This window comes from Argiope bruennichi, chromosome 3, assembly GCF_947563725.1.
Source record: "Argiope bruennichi chromosome 3, qqArgBrue1.1, whole genome shotgun sequence".
NCBI lineage: Eukaryota > Metazoa > Arthropoda > Arachnida > Araneae > Araneidae > Argiope > Argiope bruennichi.
Genome location: NC_079153.1, coordinates 17,403,485 through 17,427,246, shown reverse-complemented (window position 1 = coordinate 17,427,246; position 23,762 = coordinate 17,403,485). Strand labels below are relative to the sequence as shown.

The 23,762-nt window shown below is 26.5% G+C and overlaps 1 protein-coding gene across 3 annotated transcripts in view; it reads left to right on the top strand.

Moving 5' to 3' along the window:
* Nucleotides 1–13,969, top strand: part of LOC129964141 (cytosolic phospholipase A2-like) — a 31,004-nt gene extending 17,035 nt beyond the window's left edge. Inside the window, exons 12-18 of one of the 3 annotated variants that reach the window (XM_056078835.1) lie at nt 880–1,053; nt 2,089–2,167; nt 7,236–7,355; nt 8,683–8,873; nt 10,720–10,901; nt 12,128–12,320; nt 13,399–13,969. In XM_056078835.1, the coding sequence (XP_055934810.1) occupies nt 880–1,053; nt 2,089–2,167; nt 7,236–7,355; nt 8,683–8,873; nt 10,720–10,901; nt 12,128–12,320; nt 13,399–13,649 (1,190 nt within the window). In that variant the 3' untranslated portion in view covers nt 13,650–13,969. The remainder of the gene's footprint in view (nt 1–879; nt 1,054–2,088; nt 2,168–7,235; nt 7,356–8,682; nt 8,874–10,719; nt 10,902–12,127; nt 12,321–13,398) is intronic. The other 2 variants (XM_056078837.1, XM_056078836.1) reach the window with 2 other exon arrangements.
* Nucleotides 13,970–23,762: the final 9,793 nt, after the last annotated feature.

Sequence of the window (23,762 nt, the reverse complement as noted above, 5' to 3'; positions counted from 1 at the left end):
AAAAATTTTATAATGTATATATTCAGTTTAAAATCTCCTACTTGATTTTAAATTCAATCAAATTTTTCTGATTGAATATTTCTGACAGACAAATTTTCTAATTGCTATTTCTCATTTGAAGTCATTTGAATTTTAAATAAATAAAATTATTAGAAGTTGTTTTATTAGAGTTAAAATTAATAAAAGCATTATTGATTAAAAACTATTTATTTTCTAAAAAGATGATTATGTATTTCTAAGAAAATTTATTCGTTATGTATTTCTTCTTATTTTTATATGATGCATGCTGCTTACACGTTATTATTATTTTTTTTAAATGTCATTGTACCTTATTTATTAATATTTTTAGTACAAAACTTAATTTTAAAATTTCAGCTAACTAAAATTTTACAACTGATTTTCATATTTTTTTCTATTAATGCAGTTATTTGAAACAAAAATTTCAAATTATTTTTAATGTATAATTTGAATCCCTGTATAGAATTCTTAATAATTTTTATTTAAATTATAAGAAATAATGATATTGCATAAGTGGGAGAAGTATGATGATTGTTATGTTAACAATGCAGAGAGTATGATTTATATCATGAGGTACTTTCTTCGTAGAAATAAATCATATAGCATATGTAGCACAGAGCCCTTTTAGTTTGGTAGTCACACAAATATCTTCACTGGTTTTTAGTATACTAATTTGACAACATTTAAACCCTTAGCCTTCTTTTTCGAGGTAATCAAATTCATTTCTGTGTTCTTTAGTCTTTGACATAAATTATATCATTAAAATTCAAAGTTTTGTATTCCAAATAAAATTCACTTTCTTTTATTTAATTATGGGAGAAGCAAATTATAAAATGCCCCTTCTTTGTTTTTCATATTCAGGTATATGGGGAAGTGCTTTTACAATACTCTTCAGAAGACTCCTTCAAGAAAAAACAAAATTGTCTATTGATCTTAATGCTTTACCTACAATTGATTCTGATGAAGAAGAAGATATATTTTTTGATGCTGAAGAAGAATTTAAAGATGAAGAAGATGCCCTCCGGGATGCACTTGGTAAGTTAAAAATAATTGAACAAAGATTTCTAAAATTTTTGATTGTGAGAAATCTGATTTTAAAAATTGATTGCAAGCATATAAATTTCCATAGTAAAATGTTGAGATTTTATTTTTTTCTCCTCAAATTTAAATTATTACATTAAATAATATGATTTTTTTTTTTGCATAATAATTTTATAGCATCCTTCATGGGAAGGTCAAATGTTGTCTACTTATACAATGTATTTTTATCTTATCAATAAAATATGATCTAAAAATGGCGTAAATATTCTGATAAGTAAAATATGATCTAAAAAGTGCATAAATATTCTGATAAGTAAAATATGATCTAAAAAGTTCATAAATATTCTGATCAGTAAAATATGATCTATAAACTATCTTTAATTAATTCACTTCAAAATTTTATTGCTCGCTTCTCTAGAATCAGCAATTTGTATGATGCTTGTAGTAATGTGTTTGTTTGAATATTAAGTGATATTTAAAAATTTATCCATTTAATGCTTGATGTTTTCGCAATATTTGTACTCTTCTTCAATATGATAAAGATAGATTAAAAATTTTACAAACTTTTTAATAGAATTATTGAGAATTGAATTTTTTTATGCATATTTAAAAAGAAAATCAGAAATTTAATGATCAAGTAAAATATTAAGCTTAATATTTTATTTAAATGTTATGGACATTATTAATAGAATAAATTGATCAGTCAGATTTAATATTCAAGGGCCAGATTTGATAAAACTATTCATAATTTCATTTAGATTCTCAGTGAAACATTTAGAAATTTATTTAATCCATTATTGAAATTAAATAGGGACAAAGTTCTATATACTGTTCCAGGTCTTGTTTCTTATCAATATAAAATAGTCTTTATTCTGCGAAACATATTGTATAGTTTCATCCTGACTAGAAATCTTTAAGCATTATCTATTGATTATGCTACATAGACTTTTCTCATTCCAGTTTTAATAAATTAAAAAAATTTGCGATCATTTCCATTCTGCAGTATAAAATTGCATGCAAATTCTTTAGGGAACCTAGATCTTGGTTCTGGTGGAATAGATGATATTCAATCTGAAAATGAAGAAGAAGAAGAGACATTTGAAGATACGTAAGTATAAATATAATAATGTTATATAATAAAGAATGTCTTTTTTTTTTTTTTTTTGCTACTTAAATGTAGTGCATAATTAATGTGGCTAAAATAAGCAAGGAAGAATTATTAAGAATACAAAATATTAATGATAAATCCTATGTTTAAAAAAATCTAAAGGATCTTTAATGACGGAAGAATCATTTAATGCCATTTTTTTATTTTATTATAATTAGAGATTTTATTGAAATCTTATTATTTAGGGAAGCGGATAATATTATAGTAAAAATTATTAAAGTTACTTGTATTTTAATAATATCTCGTAAGTAGTACATGAATTTCTTAAAAATTAAACAAATAGGTTTTATGAAACAAATGTGAGTTCTTTGACTGAATTTCTGCTCTGTCATTTTTAACAAATGTATCTGATTTCTTTAGATGATTTTATCAATATTGTAATTTATTAAGTGAATTCATTTGCTTTTGATTTTTGAAAAAATATTCTAGTGCTTCGGAATTTCAAGCAGTTAAAAAAAATCGACTTAAAAGATATATTTGCAAAAACAAGTATTAGTACTTGTAAAGAATGTTGGTTCTTTCAGAAAAGCAGTGAATCTATAGCAATGATATGAAATTCCATAAGTAAATTCTTTATTTTTTTTATTTTAATTATAGCAAAGTTCGTTTTTATTCTATTGTTTCATAGAGAATATTCATAATCAGCCACTTTCATGACATTTTTTATTATTAAATGCAAAAATATTATAAAATACCTAATTCTGCCATGACTATAAAAGAAAAGATATTGGCTGAACTTCAGAACCAAGCCTCGTTAATTGCTGACTTTTCTGATTTAAAATTGGTAAAGAAAAAAAAATCTGAGAAATTGCTACAAATTTGGAAGTTTGACATGAAAGATTGAAGTTATTATAAACTGAGCAAATATGTATTCATTTTGAATGATATAACTATTTTAATATTTAATTTGAAGAAAATGTACATTCTGTATGAAATATATCTTTTAGGTTTCTTCAAACACTACCCTAATTGGGTCATTTCAAGATAGCATTAAAAAAAATTTCAGCGAGCAAAAAGTGTTCAAATGAATTTACTATATATATTTCATAAGAATTTTATGCCTTTCAAAACTTTAGTGCATGTTAAGATCTTGTAGAGTACCAACATGCTCACACACACATTCTTCTTTATTATTAGTGCGTATAAATATATTTTGGCATTAGAAATATTCCTTGCACACTCCGAAAGTGTTATTTATCCCACTACAGAAGCTACAGATAAATGTTCTACAACAATAAAATATTTTTAGAAGACCGTGAGATATGAGAATGTAGAATCTCTCAGAGAATGTTGGAAATATGCAACATTTTTTTTTATGGTTTTGAAAGATAATTTAGTATTTTCCTTTTCATGATAATAAAGTTTCAGCTGTCTGTACCAAGTGGTATTCAGACTTATTTGCAAATGTGAATATTTCCTCACAGGTATTTGCTTTATTCTGTTGCCCATCTGTATGGTATGCAATATGTGCTCATCAGAATAAAGATTTTTATAAGAGAAAATGAAACTGTATCTTAATATATATAAATTACGTGTCACGTTGTTTGTCCGCGATGGACTCCTAAACTACTTAACCGATTTTAATCAAATTTGCACACCGTGTGCAGTTTGATCTAACTTAAAAGATAGGATAGCCCTTTTTTCAATTTTTAATTAGAATTTTAATTATTAATTAAAAACTAACTTTCCCACCAAAAAAATCTTTTCATTTTTCCCATCGCCAAATGAGTACGGCTTCAGTTTTTTTTCCCAACAGTCATGAAGCTAGGCTTAAGATTTTTCGGCTGATTATTTGAAACGATTCTATTTATTTTCTTAATGTTTGATGCATTTAAAATTAAACATTGTTAATTAATCGATCTTTCAGATTCATTCTTAAGTACTTTTGAATTAAAATAAAACCGAATAAAGGAAATTAAAAATTTCTAATCTGCATAGCGTTACCCCAACTGGCGTGGAAAAACTCACGCATTTGCGTTACGTTTCGAATCCGAATGTTCGAATTATTTATGATCCTATCTGAAAACGTTTCTCAGGAATAAGATATCATTTTCCACAATTATTTTTTAATGCACACAAAAAATTTGATACGTTGCAAAGGATAAAGTATCACGATCTTATGTCTGAATTTTGTATTACTGTGCTCGGTGGCAATTCTCAGAAATAAGATATTTTATTTGAAAATGATTAATTACAAACGTTTTAACGGATCACTGATTAATATAACATACTAAAATTCTGCTTTTTTTTAATTATAAAGAAGTTTGGAAAAATACTTGGAGGTGCACACGGATAATTATTACTTTTCGTTTTGAATGAATTCCGATTCTTTATCTGACTGTTTACTAAGAAAAATGTTGCACGGCAATAACATTTGTTACCTTCATTGAATTTTCAATTAAATGATTTTATTTCTTTTGTTAAGGATATCGTAAAAAAGGTAAGTGAACGAGCCAATAATAAGTTCCTCTAATCGGATAATAAAAAAATATTAACTCATTTGTATGCTAAATGAAATTTAATCTTTTTTTATATAAATTATTGAAGATATGATAATAAAAAATGGTTACAATAATCGTTTCAGTTTTTCATTTCTTTACTAATAAACTGCAGGTACGTATCAAGTTATGTCAGCTATCATTCACTTCAGCTACAATGCTTATCATTATTTAATAAATGTTTCTGAAACTGATTTCATTTTGTAAATGAATTTTGAATTATTGCAACAGACAAATGTATCAATGACGGAATAAATCTCATGGCAACTTCATGTGTGGAATATATAACTTTTTTTTTAAAAAAAATCTTTCCTTTAAGCTGAGGAAGCCAGAATCTGTATCACTGAAGTTAGAGGATATATTATACATCATAAAGGGTTTATACTAAGAAGGAAGGTATTAAGAAGGAACAAATTATTTGTTCATTATTTGACAGTCACAATTATCTGTTAGCTCCAAGCGATTCTAACAGATGGCGATATCTGTTGACTGGATTGAGTAAGTATTCTAACAGATGGCGCTGTGTTAAAAGTACCAAAGTTTCACATAAGCTACAATTTAATGGCATAACCACCACGTGTTGCTGAGGCTAAAGTATAAGTTAAATTTATTTCGTAGTAAACGCAATACAATGAAATTCAATTGTTCTTACTTTTTCAATTTTTGGTATTAGCATAGCCGACCACGTGTTATTTAGACTGAAGTATAAATTGAATTCATATTATAGTAAAAATAATACAGTGGAATTCTTCTTGCTTTTTAATTATTAGTGCTTCATTGTTCAACAATCTTTAATTAAAATGCATGTTTAAAACAATCATTCTTATGGCAAAGTGTTGAAACACTTCGATTGGCCATAAACATGCGCGTACAATTGCAAAATGATCCATCAGCACAAATATTTTCTGAACAATTACTAGATATTGGGAACGGTAAAATAGAACTGCAACCAAATACGCAATGCATTAAACTGCCAGACAATTTCTGCACTGTTCTTCAGGGAAAAAATGAATTGATTCAGAATATTTTTCCGGATATACAGAGTAATTACTTGAATCATAACTAGCTCAGTGATCGGGCTATTTTGGCAGCCAAAAATGTTGATGTTGACGAAATTAACTTCCAAATACAACAGTTGTTACCAGGCGATCTGATGTCTTTTAAATCAATCGATACTGTTGTTGATGAAAATGATAGTGTAAATTTTCCAATTGAATTTTTTAATTCACTAGATATACCTGAAATGCCACCACATAACCTTCGATTAAAGATTGGTTCACCTATTATTCTCCTGCGTAATTTGAATCCACCACGATTATGCAACGGTACGCGTTTGGTCATCAAAAAGATCACCGGAAATATACTTGAAGCTACCATTTTAACTGAAAAGTTTAAAGGAGAAGTGGTCCTGTTGCCACGTATTCCGATGACACCATCAGAATCTACGATACCCTTCAAAAGGTTACAGTTTCCAATTCGTTTAGCTTTTGCCATGTCTATAAATAAATCTCAAGGCCAAATAATGTCCATTTGTGATTTAGATTTGGAAAATCCATGTTTTTCTCATGGGCAACTATATGTTGCATGTTCACGTGTAGGCAAACCGTCAAATCTATTTGTGTTAGCTAAAGACAGGTTAACCAAAAATATTGTGCATCGATTAGTGCTAAATTAAATTGAAATTAAAAGTATTTATAATTCAAAATAATAAACATTATTGTCAAAGATTTAAAACTATCTGCCCTACCTACCTCATTTATAAGTTTAAGTGTTACGTGTTTTTTACTAACAACTTTGTAATGTACTCATTTGTTACAAACTTGAATACAAAATATAAAGAAATTAAATTTTTTTTGTATTGATTTTTGCTCAATATCAACGGTACTAGAAAAGCAATCATGGAGGTCCCCATGTTTTTTTACAAATGGCATCTGTGTAAAAGAGCATGGTGGTCCCCATGACTGTGTTCTCCTACTGTTTCCCTTGAATAGTTTACTACTATGTAATATAACAAAAACCTTAGCCACAGCAACGAGTGGCCGGGTCTGCTAGTATATATATATATTAAAGCAGATGAAATTGATATTCATATATGAACTAGAATCTTTAAAATTTTGAGAAATATTTCAATTACAAAAAAAATTAAATTATTATGAAATATATATATATATTGCATGATCAATATATTTATCCATTCAATGTAGTTTTGGTAATATTTAGAATGTCATGTAATAAATTAGTCTAAATTTATTTAAAGTATGGTAAATTACACCTTTTTAGTGAGTCTAAATATGAGATTTCAGATGATTTTCCATCATTTCTTAAAAACTAATTATCTGAACTTTTTTCTTTTATAAAATTATCCATATGCTTAACTAAATATCTTAATTTTATAATCACTTATGTATTCACAATCCATTTAGAAAACTTTTTATCTTTTTCTTTTTTTTTTATCTGTAGTTATATTCCTGGTATATAATGCATATTACAGAGCTTAATTTTGATCTTAGACCCAAAATGATGTTCTGGTCAACTATGAGAAATTATTTTGCATCTAAACAACTTAAAACATCATGGTCATTAGCTTCATTTCTAGTCCAGAAAAGCAAAGCAAATTACTTAGAAAGCAGGTATTTCACGCAGGAATAGGCTTATTTTGCATTTCACATTTTGCTGTTTTATTCTGATTGCATTTTTTTAATAAAAATATGCTTTGTATGCAGCATATTAATATCACTGCATTTTTGCTGGCATTTTTACCTGAATATTATTGAATGATGGTTATACTTTATTGACACACTCAATATAATCTTTACAAATAGTTGCTTTTTCAGTTTTAAAAAATTGGCTTTGAGCTACTTCAATTGGCCCATACAAAATCTATTAAATATTTTAATATAGAAATTATTTATACTAAAATATTGTAATCTGGATATCGGCTTCATTCCTTTTTCTGTTTCTTTATTTCTGGAAACAAGAATTCTGTTTTCATATGATAAAATTCTAATTTTTACTGAAATAATCAAATCAGGACGTTTATAGCATGTTTTAAATAACTGGTCTGTAAATTAAATTGCATTAAGAAGAAAAGTAAAACTAAACTCATTTTAGTTTGATAAACATTAAGGCAAAGTATCAAGATAGAGAGTCTTTCTTTTTATGTAATTACTATGCATATTCTGAAATTTTTATTTTAAGGATGAATTTCACATAACTATTACAAATCCTAGTTACAAATATTTTTACTGTTATGCGCAGCTTTGAAAATAAATAAAACTGGAATTGAAAGTTATAGTGCATGGCTATTTTTTACTATCTTTGCATAGCATCAACTTCAAATATTTTTGTAATTATATTTATTTATCAGCATACTTATATTTAAAATCATTTTTTAAAAAAATTTATTTGTTTCATTTTTTTTTTGAAATAAAAAAAAGTAATATATAAAAAAATGAATAAAAATATTGCTGTTCAAAAAAAATATCTTAACAAAAAAAATTTTAATTTTAAATAATAAATGGAAATTATTAATTTTTATATAAAATATTTTTTAAATCTAAATATTTTTTTATTTAGATAAAATAATATATTAATTAAATTTATTTATTTTAATTAATTTATTAATAATTATTTGTTTCAATAAGTGAATTTTAAAGAGATAAACAAAAAAGTTAGAAACATTTTTGATAGCATTCATCATTGTTTAATTATTTTATTCCAAATTGTTAATTCAAAATCTTTTTATGAGTTAGCATTATTCATTATGAAACTTATTATTTTGTAATGCTCATTGTTATTTTGTTATAGCATTTTTTAGATTTCCAAACAATTTTTTTATATATATATTCTAAACCTTTTTCATTTTTTTAATCCACTCTTTTTGGAAATATAAGCAAATTTCTTTCCAAAATTTTTCAATATGTTATTGTATTTTCTTTTATTTGTTTCTTATTATAGTTGTGCTACTGAAGAAGTTGATGGCAAAAGAAAGCATAGCATTTGGAAAGATTTTGTCAATAATATTTGCACAAATTCTATTTTGGATACACGAAAAGGAAGGGCTGGATGCATTTTGAACCCTCTGAGAGGCTTATCTCTTATCCCTTGCTTTTCTTTCTCTCCTTTTTCTCCAACATCCCCCAGTGATGGTAAGTTTCGAAATCTCCCATTTTTCCCTTTAAACCATTTATTTTCTTATATAATCTATTGAAGTAAAAACTTCCATCCATTAATAATTAATCTAATACTAATCATTTTCATGTATTACTGTTCCTTAAATTCTTATTCATCTATTTAAGATTTTAAAAAATTTCTTCTGCTTTCCTTTGCTTTATTAGAAGAGGAAAAAATTGCTCTCTTATTTATGAACGAAAATTTTTTCATTATACTCTTAAGTTTGTCTATATATACAAAAGTAAAAAGTAATTGCACTCTTAACTAATCATAAAAAATGAAGAAATTAAGTTAAATATATTTATATATTGATGTTTCTCTGTAATTTAAATTTTTTCTTTTTTTATCAAGGTTTATTAATAATTAGATTTTGGTTTATTAATAATTGACTTTTGATTTGAAGAATTTATAAAAAAAGTTGCTTGAGATAAAATTCTAGTGAAAAAATTCAGGTAAGCAATTAAAGTTTAATTAATTACGAATCTAACTTATAATAACATAACAGAATTTTTTTCCATCATTTTTCCTGCTTACCTTATACTTTTTTCTAAATATTTATGGAACTGCAGGATTTAAAAAAAAATCCTGAAGTATATATAAAATTAAAATACAATGTAAGAAAATTATTTTCACATTTTATTTAAAAGAAAATTTTATAAATTATATTTATTTAAATTAGTTTTATTAATTATTTTGCCTTTATTTTGGATTCCTAAAACAATTTTTTTGTTGCTGGAAAGACTTTAAAATACTAATTCTAATTTCTCTAGATATGCACCTGTTTTTTGCAGCAACTCTATCTCTTTCATAATGTGTGAAAAATAAAGCAATATATTGTTACTTCAGATGTTAAGAAGAATAATTAGGAATGAAAATTCAGTTCTGCAAGATGTTTTTTTTTTTTTTCTATTAAGAGAGAATATTGTTTTTCCAACGTTGACTCTGAAATTGGAAAGTACAAAAGAAAGCCTGCATTAGACTGTGGATTTAAATATTATGCACAGAATTAAATAATTTAAAGTTTTAATTCATGTTCTGGAAAAAAGCAGACTGTTTTGCAGCTCTACAGTGCCAATATATGAACTACCATGTTCTTGCTTGTGAGAGTTTTTTATGATTTTATTTTGTAAGAAAATTAATTTGTTAAAAAAGGTTAGATGTTAGTAATTGTAAAAAAATCAGTACTGTGGCAGAGCCTTAATGTTTTTATAAAAATAGATATTTGTTTATCCATTATCATTTTATATTTCATTATTTTCATTTCTTCCCATGTTCATTTCATTACTTTTCATTAAGTTTATTTTAAATGTAGGAAGAATGCCGATGCAACATTTTATTTAACTGCAGAAAGAAACCAAGTTTGAATAAGAAAAATGTGGCTAAAATAAATTCATTTGGAAAATGCTACATTACTATGCAGAACTTTGCTTTACTTCAGAATATCTGGAAATAGTGTATTTTCAACATTTATTTCTTATTACTGAATTTTTGAATGAAATGCTTATGCTTAAATAAAAATTATGTATTAATATATTACTATCTAATGATATTATAATAAAGGAACATTATATTGCCAGTTAAGAGAATCATTAATGTATCATGTGAAATGACAGCAGTTAGAGCCAGGATTGAAATTCAGTTATGTGACCTTTGTTCTTCTCCCTCTCTTGTCAATAGTTAATATAATTACTGAATGCTTTTATTTTAATTAGTTTATATCTGTGTCATGCAGTTATGAATGTCTAATATTAAATGTAATAAGATTATAATTATTTAAATTATATGATTTTATAAAAGAAAATTTTTCTCATCCTTTTCTAGATATGTTATTCAAAGGACTTACTGAGCCAGCACCAACTGATTCAAAAACATTGTACTTAGTGGATGGTGGCCTAACTTTCAATTTGCCATTTCCTTTACTTTTAAGACCTCAAAGATCTATAGATTTGTTTATAACATTTGACTTTAGTAGTCGTGAAGCAGATCATACAGCTCCATTCAAGGTTTGATCATTTGTCTCTATATATCTTTGTTAAAGAATGCTTTATTTGCAGGTATTTTTCAATATATAAAATAAGAAATCTTGAAAGTTTTAATTGTTATGTGAAAAACAAAGAAAATTATAAATATAGGTATGGATTATTTTTAATGTTTTTCTGGGTTTCCATCTTTTCTCTATAAACACAAAATATTGTATGTGAAATAAAATATGTATCTTCATGACATTGTTTGATATTTTTCTTGTCATACAGTGTCTTGAAAATATTCTATATATATATTTAGGGATCTTTTACTAATAAGGTCTATATAAAAATGAAAAAAATAATGATAAAGTAACTTTATTAATTATAAAAATAAATCATAAAATTCTGTTACAGAAGTTTTGGATATGAATAATCTTTGATATATCTATCTCTAATAAATAAAACAAAGAATCGTTAGAACATACATAATTATTGCTTTAAAAAGTATACATCTTTACTCATGAAATTTACTCCACATAATTGAAATTTTCACTTTTTAACATTGCTGATGGCTAAGTTTATTCATTTTGCAAGTATTGCCAGAGACATACCAAAGAGTGCTGTCACAATCACAAAAGAAAATGCCATTTTTTATTAAATAAAAATGTCTTTTCTTAGTTTCATTGTATCTGATATCTAATTAATTAAATCCTATTTTAAAGTAGTAGAAAGAAAAAATATTCTTAAAAATTAACTGTGTGTATGGAAAGAACCTTGGATGTTTTAAAAACTTACTTTTTACTTCTATTATTAAACGTAACTTCAAAGATAGTTATACTTACATAGATTTACATAAATGCACATATTGCAATGCAATCAAATCAAAATGCAAATATTGTGTTATTTTGTAAATTCTAAGCGGTTAATAGGCCATTTTACTATTGTAATGTAATTTTAAATAAAATTAATATTTTCCGAGAGGAAATTGATTATGAAAAATGAAAGATAATGTTCCTTAATATGCAACTGTAACTGATCTATTGTAATTTTTATATAATGAACTGGCATAAAAAAAAAACATTGCCACTTTTCTAAAAAGTTTGAAAAATACTAAAATAACTCAAACTTCTATACTATTTTCTTGAAAGTAAGGGTTTGCAAAATATTATTATTTAATGTTATAAAAGATGTATGGCAATTTTTTTCTGTATTCATCAAATGTGCTATACTACATCTAACTATAAAAAATTATTTTGCCTTTGCAGGAATTACTCCTTTCAGAAAAGTGGGCTCGCATAAATAATTGTCCTTTTCCACCTATACATGATCTTGTAACTGAATTCATAAAGCATCCACCTAAAGAATGTTATGTTTTTAAACATCCTACAAATGAAATGTGTCCAATAATTATCTACTTTCCACTTTTCAACTTGGATTTCAAAAAGTTTAAACAACCAGGTAATAAATCCTTTAGTAACAGTTCTAAAAAATTTCTAATTTGCATGCTCATTTTGTACTTAAATAAAAATGTATAAAAAATTTTAATTTAATTTTATTTTTTAATGTTAACATATCATGCTAATTTTTTAGGTTTTTAGTGCTTAGAAATTGTAATGCTTTTTTTTTTTTTTTTTTTTTTTTTTTTTTTTTTTTTGAAAGCTTGTTACTTTTATCTCAATCCTTGAAGATCAAAAGGGTTATTTTTATTATAAAAGCCATAAAATAATTTGTGATTAATTTTTAAATGCATCTATTATTAGATTATTTTTTTCTTAGAGATAGTAGAAATTCCTCTACAATATTTGCAATATGATAATTATTATTTTTTAAATCAACCCAAATAATGACAATCATTTGAAAACGAAAATCCATAGTGTTTCTTTTGCAACTTCCTTTTAAATTATTTTCTCTTTTTAAAATTAAATGTTGTCTTTTATCAAGAAAAAGCTCACATGTTTAATGTTATCCTTCAGTTTGGAAAAGGGAGAGGAATTATATTTCAAAAAATGACTTCCAACATTTCAGTCAGCTTTTAATAGGACTTCAAATAGTCCACTAACAAAATGTAAAGAGTTTTTGCATTGCATTATGTTAAATAGCAACTCTGATATTAATTAACTAATAGTTTTTATCTTAAATTTTGTAAGCTCATTAAATTATCAGTAAAGAGAAGTTGTCAAGTGTTATAAGTGTTCTGTTATAATTCCTTCAAAGAAATTTATTGAAGAAATTATAACAGAAATTAAAATATCAATTCTTTAGCTACCACTTTATATATAAATATTAAGAAATTTAGAAGGAAGAAAGGTTAAGAATTCAAGACTGTAAAGTAACTGTTTTTATGCAGTTAGAAGTAAGGATTTTAAAAAAAAAGAAATTTCTTGAATATATATCATACAATTTTAGTAAAATTAATACATAATCATTGCTAATTTAAAATTTTTCTCTTATTTAAATTTTATATTTTAAGCTATTTTTATAAATATATAAATATACAGAATTTCTGTGTTAATCATTCTTTGTTAATTTTATATAGGTGTTCTAAGAGAAACTGAAGAAGAATTGGAATTTGCAAATTTTGGTATATTTAGTGATTGTAAAAAGGCTTATTCCATCTATAATTTCAAATACCCAGCCAAAAAATTTGATAGACTTTCCCAACTTATGGAATTTAATGTCCTTAATAACATGCATATTATTAAAGAAAATTTATTAATTGTTATGGAGAGAAAAAGGAAGTTTATGGCTCCAGTATCACTAGTTTTGAATGAAAATTGTGAGAAGTGAAATTTCTACAGCAAATGATTTTAAAGCTGTTTCATGGAAATATAATCTTTGTATACATGTTGGAATTTCTTATATTTATCTTTATATAAGATTTTTAAGATATTTCTTATATTTATAATAAGTAGCTCTGAATACACATTGGTTTATTTCAAGATCTAAAGAACTCATTTTTATAATCTAAGTGAAGTTGAGATTCTGCTCATATAAATCGTAAATATATGAAATAATATAATTTAAATTATTAATATGCTTTTATAAAATAGATTTAACTATCAAATATTCTATTCAATAGAAGTGTCAATGCACATTTTAGTTTTTGAAGTAAATAAAAAGAAGAAGAAGAATTTATTGCTCAAGATTACTGTTGTTTATATTAGAATACTTGTGTTAAATCTTGTTTTGAATAATATTTTTGGTCTTTTCACTCTTGAATTTATATATATATATATATATATATATATATATATATATATATATATATATATATATATATATATATATATATATATTGTTATTTTTTTTATTTTGCTTAAAATTAAATAAAATATAACCTTACACATTTTCTCTTAAAAAGTATTATAAACAAATTTTTAACTATTTTTAAGTAAAAAAAATTACTGTTGTAGTTTTTGTTGAATATTATTATTTTGTTATATTCTATTCCTATGTGCATCATTTGGCTACTAATTATTTAAAAAATTATGTTTTATATCAGAAGTTTTGCTTCAAATGTGCGAATAAAACATGATAAAAAAATATCCCCACTCTTTTTTTTATCCATATTAACTGAATTCTTTAATAGATTCTTATTAAAGGTTTATAAACAGCTGCATGATAATACATTCCTTTCAATGAACATAAACTGCTGCATTGCATTCCGTATATATTATCTTCATGTTCTGTTCAAGCAACATATATGGGCTTCTTTTTATTCATTATATTTAGGGATTGCAATACCGGTATTTTGAGCCATTTGTACAATTTTGTAATACCGGTATTCACGTTTAAATACCGTTTTTCGGTATTTACTAGAAATTTTAAAAATTGTTTCCACTATATATTCAGGGATTGCCAACATAGCAAAATAGTATATGTTTTTGTTTTTGTTTCCCTAACGGGCGAAATTAATTAGGCTGTGAATACAAAGTTGCATCGTGCAATGTAAATAGTGTAAAATTTAGTCTTACATTTGATGAATGGACAAGTGTAAGAAATAGACGCTATTTAAATATAAATATTCATTCAGCAAAAAAAATTTTAGAATAAAGGACTTACACATGTCTCGGGAAGTATGCCAGCCGTAAAATGTGTGGAAGTGTTTAAATCTAAATTAGCGAAACATGGATTATCCCTGAAAGAAGATATTGTATCCATAACGATTGATAGAGCAACAGTTACGAAAAAAGTTTGAAAGTTGATTGGTGCAAATCAGCAATTGTGCTATGCTCATGGACTTCAATTAAGAGTAATAGATGTATTATACCAAAAAAATAAAGAACAGAATAATCCAAATACTGTGGATATAGAAACTTCGGATTCCGACTTTGAAGAGAGTGATATTGACAATGAAGATAATGACAACGTAATTGTTGAAGAAGATATTGCTAATGAGGATGAAATATTAACCCATCAAGAATTGCTTCCTATAATTTATAAAGTTTGCAAAAATTGTTAAGATATTTAAATGTTCCCCTACAAAAACTACCATTTTACAAAAATATATACTGATTGAAAATAAAACAGACTGTATGCTAATATTAGATTCTAAAACACGTTGGGACAGTTTACTCCTAATAATGGAATGAGTTTTGAAACTGAGAAATCCAATCCAAAAAGCAATAATGCTTAAAAATGCAAATTAATTTTTCAGACAGTGAATTCCACTTAATATCCAGATCTGTATCAGCTCTACTTCCAGTAAAACTGGCTGTTGAGGCATTATGTTGGAGAGATTCTAATTTATTAACAGCTAATGCAACTATAAATTTCATGTTGCAGTCACTGAAAGAAAAGCACACATCACTATCTGAAGAATTATATATTACATTGAAAAATCACACAGAAGAAAGGCATACTGAAATAGAAAATGTCTTACGGTATTTACATAATTATTTAAAAAATGAAAATGAAGAAAAGAGACTAACCAATTCAAATCTGATCAAGTTTATAGTAAATTTTCTTAAAATCTTTTACCCACAAACCTATTCACATTCAGAATTCTGTACAGTTATCGAAGATTATGATGACACTAATGTCGACAGTGAAAAGGAATTGTCTCTTGAATAAAAATTAGAATAAGCGATAAATAATAAAATTTCAACAAACCAAAATACAATACAGAAATCAGCTATATCCAAAACCATTCGATGAGAAATCGATTTATTTGAAGATGAGGGATTTAGAGATAAATATTTGGAAAAAGTATATCCCGCATTTTTAATAATACCACCAACTAGCGTAGATGCCAAAAGAGCGTTTTCGACAGCTGGTAATTTTTACACAAAATTACGTTCCAGGCTTAATGACAGTACAATTGATGCATTATGTTTTTTAAGATCACATTTCAAAAATTTGTAATAGTACCCCAGACTGAATAGTGATATTTACACTTTTTTGCGATTTAAATAAATAAGATGTTCCTTTACTTTTTTGTGATTCTTAATATACTGTTATAATTTATAAGCTACAAATTGGTTTTTTTTTTTTTTTTTGTGATATTTAACCTCTCTAATAAAACTGGCAAATAAAGCAAAGAAACACCTGCGTTTTCTTTTTCTAAAATTTCTAATACCGGTATTAAAACCGGTATCCTGGTATTAAGATCTAAAAAATACCGAATACCGGTATTGAACTTTTGGTCCGATATTGCAATCCTTAATTATATTTATTAACTTAACATTTTACAAATAATTAATTATTTATGTGCATATTACTTCAGCAGTATATACAGCTTCACTTTTGTTTAAATGCAAATAAGGCTTATTTTTCATCCTCCTACTCTATATGATCCTATCATAAAGAATTATACCTAATAAGAACCATCACCGAATATCAAATCTATATCTTTAACCATCAAGTTATAATCCATTAATATACATTTATCCACTAACCATTTGTTGAACCTTTTTGAAAAGTAGCATATAGATTTATAAGTTTCATAAATTATTTTGTAAACTGTTCTTCATTGAATATACTGTATCTAACTAAATAATTAGGCTATTCAATTATATAAAAGTATGACACCCTGTTCTATGCCATCATTATTTTCATTAAAACAATGAATATTTACTGTAAGTCAAAAATTGCTTGGTTATTCTAAGAATAAATTGATTTTTTTTTTTTTTTTTTTTTCAGATCAAGAAGCATTTGTTTAATTGTATCAAAATTCAATAAATCTTGCTATTTTTGAAATTTCTTTTTATTTTAACTTTCTTACTCTAATAATTGTTGTAAAAGATTACTGATAAATTGACTTTGTTGATGTCTTTATTAGTAATTAGTTTGACTTTTAATTTGCAATCTATTATTGAGATTTTTTAATTTATCATTAAATGTTCACATTTTTAATTAATATGCGCACAATTGTTTCTGTTAATGTTCATGTTTTATTGTAAAGTATTTTAATTATATATATTTATTTATTTTGATGTCTTCTATATCAGGGAATATTTATTTAATTGCATTGAAATTCAAAATATACAATATTAGTAAATATAGTAATTTTTTGTTGTTGTTGAAAATTTCTTTTTGTTTTGAGTCATATTAATGTTGTAACAGATTACTGATAAATTAACCTTGTTGAAATTAGTCAATAATTTGTATTTAATTTTCATTCTATTGTTGATATTTTTTTTAATGTATTATTGAAGGTTTATATTTTTTTACTGATATGCGCACAACTACTTTTGTTACATTTCAAGTTGTTTTTAAATTATCTATATATATTTTTTTATTTTGATGTTTCCTATATCAGGAAACATTTGTTTAATTGCATCAAAATTTGGAAGATTCAATATTGTAATTATGGAAATCATTTTCCTGCTCTAATTTTGTTATATAGTGTTGTGAAGCAATTGATAATTTGATCATTGCATGCAATCCATAAGTAAATAATATGAAAATAGAATTTATTTTATTCTGTTATTGAAATTTTTTTAATGTATTATTAAATATTCTCATTTTTAATTTGCAGGCGCACAATTATTTCTGTTACAGTCTTTGTTTATTGTAAGCTGTATTTTAATAACATATATTTTTAACACGTTTTTTATTGTACTTTTAAATGTACAATTATATTATATTTATGTATTTCCACTTATTATTTTTAAAGTATAGTCATTTTATTAGAATTAATTAGTTAACAGTGTACCTGAACTCACCTATGCTGCTTCATTGCTTTCATAAAACCTGTGTACAAATAGTGCCTCTCTGAATCATTTTATATTGTTATTCACTTTTAAAAGTAAACAGTTGTACAACATTTAGTTTTCATGACAAACTTTTCCTGTACAGATTATTTTTGTCCTAAAGTTTTAAATACATTTTTATTGTTACTTCTTATGCCTCCAAATACGTCTATATCTGATGCATTTGCTACAAATAAAAAGTAATTTGCATTATTTTCTTACTTTTTTTTTCCAACAGAAAATTATTAGTACAAGTTTTTGTCATTGTTATTATTGAAATATTTGTTCAGATTAGCTTTATTTATTTAAGGTTTGCAAATTCATGTTTTGATACAAAATAGAAGCAAGCTTTTTGAACTATTTTATTGTAAATGTCTACATATTTAAGGATTTTATTCTTTTTTTTTTTACAGTTCATATGAATTTATTTAAAAAAAATCAACCCCTGAATATGAAATAATGTAATTACTCACAAGAATTTATAGTTATTACACAGATAGTAATAATTGCACAATATGAAATTAAGTAAATATAATAATTTCTTAATTTCATTTCACAGAAAAGAAACATAGCTATATCATATTTGATAGCTAAATTTTTATCAGTATGTGTTTAAAGAAGTATCATTTGCATGATCCAAGCTTATAATACTTAACTGTATTTTTATTTACTACCAGCCGCCTTTGGCGACCAACGGTTCACCAATCTTAATGTTCGCTAAAATTTTAATGATAAAATATTTTATGCAATTCCTACTTTAATAACTTCTTCATCAGAATATTTTAAAACTTCAAATTTTGATAGTCATATAATTCACTCATAATATTATAAAGGCCTTCAGTCATAACGTAATATGTATCTCTCTAATTTTCTGTTAGCTCCCGTAGAATTTATGCTTTAAATTAAAGTGGAAAGGATTAATCTGCAATTAATATAATAATATTTTTTACTGAAACAAAGCAATTTTTTTTATGATATGATTACTGAAAACAGAGTCACTTAGCGTTTAAACTTTATGGGCACTAAAGAATATCTTTCTTAATTTATGTAATATCTCAAGAATTTATCAACAAAATTTTCTCAGATTCATCATGAGCTTTTTGGTTTGGTTTGGTTATATTAACGTCTCGTTTGAAGCAACACTAGGGCTATTTTGAGACGGACCTCGTAATTTTGAACTGCGGTCAGATGACGAGGACGACACCTGAGCTGGCACCCCCCTCTCCACACCACACCACACCAGCGGGAGGACGTTTGGTCATGACGGATTTAACGTGCAACAGACCCCCTTACACGACGGTTCTTCGGTGGAATCGGGTCTCGAACCTGAAACCCTCCGGTTCCAAAGCCGAGACCTTACCAATAGGCCACCGCGGCCCTTTCATCATGAGCAGATCGATTAATTAACAATGTTTAATTTTAAATGCATCAAACACTAAGAAAATAAACAGAATCGTTAAAAATAATCGGTCGAACACAAGTTAAAAAAAAAAAAAAACTACTTAAAAAACGATGTACTTAAAACTACAAGCGTATACCAAAAAATATATAATTGCAAACAATTATATATTTTTATAACAATTTAATTGCAAAAGCATACAACTAAAAATAATTTAAACCAAGTCAGCATCCGCTCTCAATGCTCATGCGTGAATTTTCAACGCCAGTTACTGTAACGCAAATGCGTGAATTTTTCTACGCCAGTTGGGGTAACGCTATACAGATTTCAAATTTTTAATTTCCTTTTTATTTTAATTCAAAAGTACTTCAGAATGAATCTGAAAGATGGATTAATTAACAATGTTTAATTTTAAATGCATAAAAGATTAAGAAAATAAACAGAATCGTTTAAAATAATTGGCCGAAAAATCTTAAGCCTACCTCATTGGCGTGGGAAAAAAAACAAGCCTTACTGATTTGGCGGTGGGGAAAATGAAGATTTTTTTGGCGGGAAAGTTAGTTTTTAATTAATAATTAAAATTCTAATAAATTCAAAAAAAAGGGACCCCAGGTGCAGATTCCCGACCACCAAGGTAAACGTACCAAATTTGGTAGCTGTAGGTTGAACTGTCTGGTCTGTAGAGCGCCAACACACACACACATTGAGCTTTATATAAGTATAGACTAGCCACTTTTGGCAACCATTTGTTTTACTGGGAAGATTAGTGTGTAAAACAGCTATAAATTATTGAACTAAATATCAGTTTTATTTATTGCATTAATTAACCTTCCTAATGATGTCAAGTCCCATGATATCATAATTCTATTAAAAATGTAACTTTTAATAGCACTAAAAATTCATCTAACTTATTCTTACAGATATTAAACACAAGCTTTCTTCCTCTTACTTTTTACAAGCTAAAATTACATGAGTAATTATTTCATGAGATAATAAAAACGGTTTGAATTTCTTTGCAACAATGAAATATATTGTTGAAAAACTAAAAAAATTGTCAAAATTCATTAAAAAAAATGCACAACAAATAAATTGGTACCATTAAAAAAGAAAACTTTATAAAAATAAATTTTGTGTGATATTTTGGGAAATTATTGCAAAAAACTGATTTATTTTAAAGTTAAGATTTAAAAAAAAAAAAAAAAAATGCTCCAAGGTGAACATTTCCACAATCCAAAGAATTTTAGTAGCTCTAGATTAACCCCTTTAAATGGCCCTTTTTTTCTAGTCATGTTATGTTAAAATGTTTTTAGGCTTGAAATTAGAATAAGAAAAGGGATTCATTTAGCTTATTAGATAAATTTAATTTGATTAATTAATTAATTTAGTTAATTAATAATTAAGTGACAAACCAAGACACATCATTTTGTGTGAGATAAAGAACTGAAGTATTTAAGTTTCTGTCTTTCTAAAAAAATTTGTCAGAACTTATGTCAACCTACATAATTTCACACGAAGATTGATGAATTTGGTGGGAAGCATACTTCCCACGGCCTTAGTAAGGGTGAAACGATCTGGCTTGTAGAGCACCAACCGATACACACTTCTTTATTATTTGTGGTGGTAAAGAACATTATTAACAATAAAATATTTCCTTATTAATAGAGTCATTGTTGTATTATTGTTACACAAAAAATGGCACTAACCTTCTTTCAAAAAATATATATAAAAAAATCAATCTAATAATTTTTTCACCCCCCCCCCAATTTGCTACAACAATATGTGAAATACACTATTTACTCTCTCCCATGTACAATTTGTACCAAACTGTATTAACACAGTGTTAATACGATATTAGATATTAATAGTTGTTGATTGAGAAATATTGTATGGTTACTTTTTTATTAACCTCTAAAAAAAGCTTAGACACTTGTTTCAACAAAAATTTCAAGGTTTATATTACTTGTACGTTAATACATTTATATTACTTGTACGGCACCTCATAATTGAGGATGAGAAGCTTCCAGTATGGTGGTGGTTCTCGCCACCCTGAAGGGTACACGAAAATGTGGGATTCTGGCTCCTCCCATTGGTGACGGGACACACTTCCTTAGGAAAAGGTTGTACCGTGGCGGTGATGGCCCTTAGGATTCAATCACAGTTCCCACCAGTGTTGCTGTAGCGACGGTCCGGTCATTCAGTTTTTATCCGTGTGCCTTCGAGGCGGGTCTGAGAATCAGTGATATGACTTACTTGTACATTAATTATCGTCCATGTTTGTAGGCCTATCTTTGAAATGAGAAGTTTTTATTTCAATTTATTTCTCAAGGTGGGTCGTGGTGATCTGGTTTTAAGGTCTAGGCTTCGGAACTGGAAGTGTCGGGTTCGAGACCCGAGTCCACTGAAGAACCGTCGTGTAAGAGGTCTGGTGCACTTTAAATCCGACTGGGCCAAACGTCCTTCCGTTGGCGTGGAGTGGAAGTTTAGAGAGGGTGTGCCAGCTCAGGTGTCATCCTCGTCACCTGACCACATTCAAAATTACAAGGTGCGTCCCAAAATAGCCTTAATGTTTCTTTAAAATGGGACGTTAATATAACTAAACTAAACTTCTCAAGGGTTTAAATTCTCCCACCTTTCATTTAAAACAGTGCTCTCTCAATTTTAATTTATCAAAAGTTCTTGCATTCTGTGACAAAAGTTGAATTTTCTGCATTTCAACTTTTAAATAGAGAGTATGTGACATCTCTTCAAATTAGCTACCTAACACGTAAAATATAAATTATCATATTGCAAATATCAAAAATCACAGTCAATTCATTATTTTGCTGCATACTCTTTCTAGCTGAACACAAAACATTAAAAAAAAGTATTCATAATTAAAGTTAAACTCAGCGTTTTAAATATCCGTAACTATTCATCTGAAATTTTGCAAGTTTCGTAAGACATTTAATTTTAAAAAGATTAGTCACAAAAATTGCCATTAGAAGGGGATTTTTTTCCCGTTAATCATTACAGTATTAATATGCTTATGAAAACATATTAAATATATTAACCATTACCGCCAGAAGTCTTTGAAAACTAAAAATGTCGTTTTTAACATTCATGAGCTGCAAATTCCTGAAAACTGCGGACATGAACAGGAAATAAGATCATTCAATCCAGTAACATTTTTTTTAATCATCATAACCATTATAAAAAGTCACAGATTCCTTCAGGTCTCGGAATTTCGAAGACCAAACAACACCAAAATGGAGAATGATTACATCTTCTCCTATAAAAGATATTTTGAAAACAATTTTAATTTAAATGGAATAGGACAGGAATAGAACAATATTTCCTAGCAGTGATGCATAATGCTGTCAGTTATGGAACATATCATTAACCCTAATAATATAAAAATCCCAATAATATTATTATATCTTCAAGATATTGTAAAATATTTAGAATATCTAACATCGTGATGATATCGTGTGCAAGGAGATCTTTCTTGGTTCATTCTGCGAAGAAAATCGGAGCGAGGATAAATACTTGAGTGAATCCATATTATTTGAGAGTAACAGAAATGGCAGAATCCAATGAGAAATTTCCTACCTCAGATGCAATAGTTGGGTATATTCACAGCAATATCCAGAAGAAAATGTGCTTATATAAAAAGCAATTTATGTATTCTTGTCATGCTTTCTTTGTTAACACAAAATATATTAATTTTGAAACTTAGTTTCACAATATGTTACCCGCCGAGAAAAAAAAATAAAACCCATAACTTTAATTTTTTACCCCAAAAATCCTATGCTAGGCATCTATTGTAATTTATCAACAGCATTTAACAACTTACGCAATATTAAAGAGAGAAAAACATTAATAATTACTTCTATTTTTAACATTTCTTTGTACTCTTATTTTGTGAAAGCTGAAGATTTCAGTCATTTGTTTCCATTTTGCAGTATAGAGACATTGAAAAAAAAAAAAAAAAATTCAATACGCCCTAATGTATACTTATTAAATTAATCACCTCAATATCCAATATTTGAAATAGAGAAAGATAAAAATTAAATTTATCTTTTCAAAACACATTTTTATTACATTGCACAATAGCAGGTTATTTTTAACTATTATCATTATTTTATAATTTTAATCTTGAGATCTATTTCTCAAATTCATTGCTAGATGCCTCTGCTAGTACAGAATAACTGATGCTTTAGGTTCTATACTCTGTTTCACCCTAACTTGGCAGTAGTGTATATTCTAGGTATGCCGAATCACAGTCGCTGTGAGGGGAACTGGGTTACATTAAACTATAAAGTTACTAGA